The sequence below is a fragment of the Condylura cristata genome, unplaced genomic scaffold, assembly GCF_000260355.1.
Source record: "Condylura cristata isolate star-nosed mole 26May11 unplaced genomic scaffold, ConCri1.0 scaffold00038, whole genome shotgun sequence".
Taxonomy (NCBI): Eukaryota; Metazoa; Chordata; class Mammalia; order Eulipotyphla; family Talpidae; genus Condylura; species Condylura cristata.
The window spans coordinates 163,202-171,451 of NW_004567139.1; the positions used below are offsets into that span (position 1 = coordinate 163,202).

At 45.7% G+C, this 8,250-nt stretch overlaps 1 protein-coding gene across 1 annotated transcript in view; it reads left to right on the top strand.

Moving 5' to 3' along the window:
• The window catches only part of TLK2 (tousled-like kinase 2), a 103,524-nt gene extending 96,152 nt beyond the window's left edge, over nt 1-7,372 (top strand). The window contains exons 19-21 of the mRNA XM_012732976.1: nt 1,801-1,912; nt 3,384-3,491; nt 6,289-7,372. Of these exons, the coding sequence (XP_012588430.1) occupies nt 1,801-1,912; nt 3,384-3,491; nt 6,289-6,462 (394 nt within the window). The 3' untranslated portion in view covers nt 6,463-7,372. The remainder of the gene's footprint in view (nt 1-1,800; nt 1,913-3,383; nt 3,492-6,288) is intronic.
• Nucleotides 7,373-8,250: the final 878 nt, after the last annotated feature.

The following is an 8,250-nucleotide window of genomic DNA, read 5'->3' on the forward strand; positions in this document are numbered from 1 at the left end:
TTCTGCTCCCCACTCTGTCTCTGGTGAATCCTCTCACCCTCCGCATCTCTGGCCTGTACCCCAGTTCTGTACGAATAAATAAATCTTAAAAAAAAAATACTTTATATTTTAATTTCTTTACCTTCTCTACTCTTTGTGAGTTCTGTGCCTGTATCGCCATGTCTAGTGTGTGGCTTTTGCTAAAGTCTTCACTTCAAGATAATCTTTATCAGAGGTCATTTTTTAAGATTTATTTATTTATGCACGTAGAACTGGAGTTTAGGCCAGAGACAGAGTGGAAAGCAGAACAGGCAGATATACTGAAATACACTGCTGAGGGGAGCAGCGTGCTGGAGAGGAAAAGTCTGCACCATGTGGGTCACTCCTTGTGGAGGAATCAAACTCTTGATGAAGCAGCGGTGGCTCTAGCTTTGTAGTGCTGCACTTTAACCTATGTTGTGCCACCAGGGAGCGCCCTTGTCAGAGCCCTGAATCCAAAAATGAATGCTAAAAATGATGAAAAAAGAATATTGTGAAAAGGATGTACTTCCGTGCTGCCTCCCCCCACTGTTTTTTAAAATTTAGTTTTATATTCTTGTTTTTATTAAATCCCAACATTTCAACATTTTCTGCTTCTCGGCTCTTGTGATTTCAGGCATTACGTTTTGATTTTTATACTAGAAGCACAGCAGGGTCTAAAACAGAGTTTTTTTATAAAATTGATTTTGCCAGCATGAAATCACAGGCATTGATCTGTTACCTTCAGAATACCACCCTCCAGCTGTGCCTTGACTAACGCCAGGCAGTAGGGAGAAGCATGTTTGTCTGGTTCCTAAATGCCAGGAGGCACTTACTGTTCACACCATACAATTTAGTGTGGTTGGCTATTCAGCTTGTCTTTTTAGAGGCCAGGGATGGGTGGAGAGGGAATGAATTCAGACGAAGATTGAGTTGTGCTAACGACTAGTTTGTTTCACTTCCCCCACAAACACACACACTCTTTGATAGTCTTCCAGTAAAAATAGAAAATGAAAAATATCCTGGTCCAGCTTTCCAAAAGAGGCTACCTTAAAAAGGCAAAGTAGCCTGGCCCCTCAGAGATCTGTGCTGGGTCCTGAATTCATTTAGGCTGTGAAATGGTTATTTTAAAGACATCTTCAGCAAACCCGAAAGGTTAGAGTTCTTGGTACAGCTGTCATCAAAGGGATGCACTTCATTTGTACTTGCCCTCCACACACTTAAAAACTAGGTTGAGGGCCGTCCCTGGTTTCGCAGTGGGTCAAAGCACAGCACTAAGAAGCTAAAGCCATTTCAGCATGAGTTCCATCCCTGCCCCAGAGGTGATCTACACAGCGCGGCAGACCTCTCCTGACCTACCCGTTGCTCCCCTCAACAGTGTACTTCGTCAGTCGGCCTGTTCTGCTCCCCTCTCTGTCTCTGGTGAAGCCTCTCACCACCCCTGCATCTCTGGCCTGTACCCTAGTTCTGTATGCACAAATAAATCTTTAAAAAAAAAAAAACTAGGTTGAATGACACTAATACTGTGCACAGCCTTGGAAAAGGAGGCTGGGGTGGGTGAAGTAGGGACTTAAGAATATTTGCTTCTCAGTAAATAAATTCAAGAGTGTACTTTATGGCTTTATAAGACATTATTGCCTCCTTTAGTTCCTTTTTCATTGGTTTTCTCTAGCTAGATCTAAGCTGCCTTTTCTGTTAAATTCATTTATTTTTACTTACAACAAGGTTCTCTACTTTGACTTTGTGTGTGTGTCTTACACTCCTACTCACTGTTCTAAGAATTCATATTTCCCTTTGTCCCAGGTATTTACCACCAGAGTGTTTTGTGGTTGGGAAAGAACCACCAAAGATCTCAAATAAAGTTGACGTCTGGTCAGTGGGGGTGATCTTCTACCAGTGTCTTTATGGAAGGAAGGTAAGGACGATCACACAGTGGCTTGACTTCCTGTCTTGGCGGCACATGTAAACAGTGGCACAGTGTGAAATACTTGCTTGGAGTTAATCAAAATAGAATCCTGAAAGTTGTGGTTTGAAGAAAAAGTAGACTTAAAGGCTTCATGTATAAGCAGAAATTTTCAACCCTGTGGCCCCTAGTGAATTCTACTGGGCCACTGAAACATGAATTTTTTTGCTGTTCTCAATTAGATCCAGGACATGTTTTGATTCTATTAGTATGTGTAGGGAATTATATAAAGTAGTTTATTAAAGTATAATTTCCCAAGTTACTCTAAAGTGTTCCGAGAACTGAAACTTGAAATATCTATAGTGCCTTCTATTCCTGACCACTCCATTAGTTAAAGCTATTATTATTAATAAAAATATTTATTATTAATAAAAATATTTATTATTAATAAAAAGCATATTTCTGTCCTGGGAGGGGTGTCATAAAGTATTCATTGTTACCTCTGATCAAGAGGCTACATCATTTGAACAAGTAATAGCTTAGTTGGTGAACTACACACACAAATTTTCACTTTTCCCCCTTGTGGATCCGCCTTGTAAGTATGTATATTGGATGCAGTCATGTTTGTGTCTGCCCGCAGGGGGTCTGTCTTTCACGCCTCCCCACTAGGCTGTGGGCTTCAGCCATTTGTGAGTTCTCCCCTGGCCTGCAGTGTTTTGATTGCAGTCTCTAGGCCAGGCTTTTAATTCGGATTTCCACTTCCTCTTTAACTTCCTCCTTGGTCTATCTGTCTTTATCCTACCTCTCTAAAATGAGGAAATTATTCAGAACAAGTAGGGTTAATTACTACTTACACTCTGTAATAATGTGGGAGGACTGCTGATAATGGTGGCAGAGGTGATGTAGAAAAATAGCTTGCAGTCTTTTAGTAGAAACTGTGTAGAGGTAACACTACACTCGAACTGACTTGTCAAGAGTTTAGCAGAGAATAGCAGTTTGGGGCACAGAGGAAGCCACTAAGTAAGCGCCTACGCTCTCCTGTCCCCCTCTTTGTTCTTGTCCCTTTTGCCCTTCTACTTCCTTTCCATCTTCTCCACCTGAGTCTTGGGTCTGCTGGTGGTGTACGTGAGTACAGCCTGGGCCCTGCACGTAGCACTCAGGGCAAAAGAAGTTGCTGCTTGTGGCTCTCAAGCCTTTTCTTAGCTGTAGGCTAGGTTAACAGGTCTGACAGACATGGCAGACGCTGCTTCTGGTTCCAGCTCTGCCTTAGCCTAGATGCTGGGCTCTGAGTGAGTTTCCTTAAATGCTGAACCTTCTAGTCTTTATCTGTGAAATGGGAGGATTAGGTATGTCCTCCAGAGCTGCTCTAGCAGTCTCACTGAGACAGTCTTCTTTCCCTCCCCTCTGATTTTGAGTAGTGTTTTCTTGCATTTCAACCAGGTGCTCGTCTTTGTTTATTCTTATGTTTTGTTTTTATCCATAGCCCTTTGGCCATAACCAGTCCCAGCAAGACATTCTACAAGAAAATACTATTCTTAAAGCTACTGAAGTGCAGTTCCCGCCAAAGCCAGTAGTAACACCTGAAGCAAAGGTAAGGTCTGGCCCCATGACCAGTGAAACAGCAGCTTTGTCGTTGGTTTTATTTCTGTGGGTAATATCAGGTCACTCTCTATTGAATAGACCACTGGATACACATTTCATTACTTAAAAAATCTCCCTTCTAACTGTATTCCACCAACCACTAACCTTTTGTCCCTGTCTCCTCCCATGACAAATATTTATTATTAAATACCTGTTAAACACTAGATGCTGTTCCAGGTAGTAGAGATGGAATTGTGAATCAGGTGACCATGAATGGCCCAGATGAGGTCCCTGCCCTAAAGGAATTTACTTACCACCATGGGAGCCAAAACAATAACTAAAAACAGATAGATTCCAGATGGTGATAAATGTCAGAGTGAAAATAATCCAAGTATGGGGGTGGAGAGGTGGGAACCCCTCCCTTTCTTAAAAGATTTATTTATTTATTCATACAGAGCTGGGGTACAAGCCAGAGGTGCAGAGGCGGTGAGAGGCTTCACCAGAGACAGAGTGGGGAGCAGAACAGGCAGATCAAGGAAGTACACTGCTGAGGGGAGCAGCGGGCGGGTCAGGAGAGTTCTGCCTCGCTATGTGGGTCACCTCCGGGGCAGGCGGGGATCAGACTTGCACTAAAGTGGCTGCCGCTCACTTGTCGTGCTGTGTCTTAACCCATTGTGTTACTAAGGAGGGCCCAGAAACCCCTTTTATGATGGCATGGCAAGGGGGAACCTCAGCAATAAAGTGAGGTGTTTTGAGCAGTCAAGAATGATGTGAAGGTGGAAACCATGAGTGGAGTTAGGAGAAGACTGTTCCAGACAGAGAAGGGTGATGAAGCTCAGATGTGCATGTGGACATAGAAAGCCACGGGACAGAGGGGCGAGTGGCAGGAAAGGCGGCAAGTGGTATGTGAGGTGGTCCACACTGGCAGCTGCGAAGAGAGAAACTTCAAGGTAAAAGGAGTTTATTTGACTGGTATTCAAACCAAGATAACCTGGTCAGCTCTAATTCCAGGTATTTCACTAAAAATAGTTCTCTTTTATTTATTAATTTATTTTTTCAAGAAGCATCCAGAATTGGGGTACAGGCCAGAGGTGCAGGGGGTGGTGAGAGAATTCACCAGAGACAGAGTGGGGAGCAGAACAGGCAGATTAATGAAGTACACTGCTGAGGGGAGCAGTGGCCGGGTCAGGAAAGGCCTGCTGGGCTATGTGGGTCACCTCCCTGGCAGGAGATCGAACTCATGCTGCAGTGGCTGCATCTGGCTTCTTCATATTGCTTTGCTTTAGCCCATTGCACCAGGGAGGGCTCTGAATAGTCCTTTTTTTTTTAAAGATTTATTTTTTTATGTTTATAGAACTGGGGTGCAGGCCAGAGGTATGGTGGGTGAGAGGATTCACCAGAGACAGAGTGATTGACAAACAGAACAGGCAGATTGACAAAGGACACTGCTGAGGGGAGAAGCGGGCAGATCAGAAGAGGTCTGCCGTGCTATGTGGGTCAGCTCCCTGGGCGGGCATCGAACTGGCATCAAACTGGTGCTGCAGTGGCTTTGGAGAGATTCATAATGTGGTGCTTTAATACATTACGCCACCAGGAAGAGCCATGAATAGTCCTTTTTGAAGACTGAGGATCCTTATGTTAGTGTCTCTGAATTTGTTTTATATTTTCCAAATGCAATATAATCAAGCAGCTACTTAAGAGGTGTCTTTGATTTTGAAAAGCCAGGATTGCTGTTACACTTAGTGTTTTGTTAACTAAATGGAAAAAATAGAGAATCGGTAGCTTAGCTCATGATTTAGATTTTTCTAAATAGATCATATTTTTTTAGGGCATCTTTATATCCACAGCAAAATGGAGGAAAAGTATAGTTCCTGTGGACTGAGCCAGACCCCTTCCCCTCGGCACCCCTTCCCCCGCTGTCAGTAGCCCACAGTGGAGTGTTGTGTTTGTCCCAGCAGCGAGCCTACTTCAGACATCATCAGCACTCTGCTGTAAAGTACGGGCTTGGGTAGGCAGGTAGTAGGGACACTTTAGATTTTTAAAAACTGGTTCATCTATTTAAAAATAATTATAAGACTGGTTAAATAGAGTCCTCTAGTTAAAAATTAGGTAAAGACTGATAGTCTCTTTCGGAACTTTCTTAAGAGCTGTGGAAACTGATACCCTGTAGCCCTTGTACTGAGGCAACAGAATTTCTATCATGTTGGTAGAAATTAGAATTTCAAACCCTTCCGCACTCCCAGAATGTCTCCTGTCCTCCTGGGGAGGCAAGTCCTGTTCAGGTTTTCTTGTACCGCGTGCCCGTGCACCCAAATCTTTGCTAATGGTCTTTCAGAAGAAAAAGAGACAACACAGGGAAAATACGCAACAGTCTGTGATACCTGGCAGCCTCTCCTCACCTGCCTGCCATTAAAATTTCTTCTCTGTCGGGAAGTTCACCAGGAGGCCACGGTTTGTAGATGCCGAACTGTGAAGCGAGGCTGGCTGTGCTGACAGCCCAGCGAGGCGCTTGTGTTGGCCTTTCTCCTTCCGGGCAGAGGCACGTAGCAGCAGTGCGCCGCGGCCCTCAGGAGTGCTGCTGCTGCTGCTGCTGCTGCTGCTGCTGCTGCTGCTGCTGCTGCTGCTGGCAGCACGAGTGGCGCCAGCCTTCCCTTGCCTTGCCCAGGTCCAGCTGTGGTTTCCAGGAAAGGCCCGCGGCCCCTCTTCTAGGAGATGTGTGCTCTGGGCACTGGCAGCTGCTGCAGCCTTTGGGTTTGGGGTTGCCAGGATTATTTGCCTCAGGTTTCTTCAAGAGACTTTCCTTTCAGGCATTTATTCGGCGATGCTTGGCCTACCGAAAGGAGGACCGCATCGACGTCCAGCAGCTGGCCTGTGACCCCTACTTGCTGCCTCACATCCGGAAGTCGGTCTCCACGAGTAGCCCGGCTGGAGCTGCTATCGCGTCAACCTCTGGGGCATCCAATAACAGTTCTTCAAATTGAGAGCGACTCCTTGCCACAAACTGTTCAGCACATACAAAGTGGACAAATGGCATTCAGCAGCGGGTTTGGAACATAGCGAATCCGAATGGATCTCATGAAACCTGTACCAGGTGCTTTTATTTTCTTGCTTTTTTTCCCATCCATAGAGCATGACAGCATCGATTCTCATTGAGGAGAAACCTTGGGCAGCTCTGGCCCGGCCTCATAGGAAAAGGCCCCGCCCAAGGTTCCGGCGTCAACGGCCACTGCGCGTGGCTGCTCTGAGTGAGGAAAAATTAAAAAGAAAAACTGGTTCCATGTACTGTGAACTTGAAAAACATGCAGACTCAGGGGGGGGTCCCTGATACAGTGCTTCAGATGAAGAATGTGGACTTGAAAATACAGACTGGGCTAGTCCAGTGTCTATATTTAAACTTGTTCTTTTCTTTTAATAAAGTTTAGGTAACATCTCCTGAAAAGCTTGTAGCACTAAGGCTCAGCTGGGGATGGTGTTTGACTTCGGAGGAGAAAAGTTGCTATTGCCCGTTAAAGGCACTAGAGTTAGTGTTTTATCCCTAAATAATTTCAGTTTTTAAAAACATGCAGCTTCCCTCCCCCTTTTTTTATTTTTGAAAGAATACATTTGGTCATAAAGTGAAACCCGTATTAGCAAGTACGTGGCAATGTTCATTCCAGTCAGATGCAGCGTCCTCCTCCACGGGCTCCTGGCTACAGCTGCTTCCCTCGCCTCAGCAAGGAGCCTGAGCGGGCTGGACTGCAGGCTGTGGCCTTGGGCAAGATGGGGCTGGAAGACTGCGGCTTGGAGTCTCTAGGGTTCAACTATTTCTTCACAATTTGAACACTTGACGGTTGTCCCTTTTAATTTATTTGAAGTGCTATTTTTTTAAATAAAGGTTCATCTGTCCATGCAGTGCTCTTGGATTCTCTGAGTGTGGTACCTGTGGAATCTGTCCCAGAGGTAGGCAGAACATGGGCTCGGGGAGCCAGAGTCTCCGGGGTCAGGGCTTCCTTCCACAGTCTGTGCGCTTGCTGGCGGTGGACGGTTCTCGTTAACCACCTTATTAAAACTTGATCAGCACATAAGCTTTCCTCTGTTAGGTCTTTTGGCAGGAAACAACCTCCAGTTCTCTCGGTTTTGTGGGTGTGTGCTGGCGTGTGTCTGTGTGCGTGTGTGCACACACTTTGTCTCTCACTCTCATAGGTGCCTCAGATGGAATTAAAAATTAATCTCCAGAGAAATAGGTATTTCAAATGTGAACATTCTTTTAGAACTTATGATGATAATTATTACTGACTTGATTATTTCGGAGCTGTGTGGCCAGCTGAAATGGGAGCTGTGTGCCCCGCTGTGCCCGTGAGACAGCAGAGCGGGTCGAGAGGGAAGGAGGCCAGAGCCTGAACATGTGGTAGCCAGCTTGGAATGCTACTGACATATGTGGCAAGAGGGCTCAGCCAGAAATATTTAAAGATGCAGCATTCAGGCATGCAAGTTCCCTGGCCAGGCTGGAGGGATGTCGGGATGGGTGGAGAGCTTGTCGCTAACTCCTGACTAGTATTTCTTTTACGTGTGAAAATGCCACCGATGTCACCTTTCCGAGACCCTTTGTTGGCCTTGTGGACACCCTGTTCTCTTCCCAGGGTCAGATGGAGCATTCCAGGCGGAGAGGAGCTCCTGGGTAGGTGTCGTCTGGAGCCTGTCAGAAGGAGGGCCGCCCGGAGCACTTGGTCGTCTGTGTGTGCGTGCACATGTCTACACGCATACATCTGCACGTGACAGACATGTGTGCC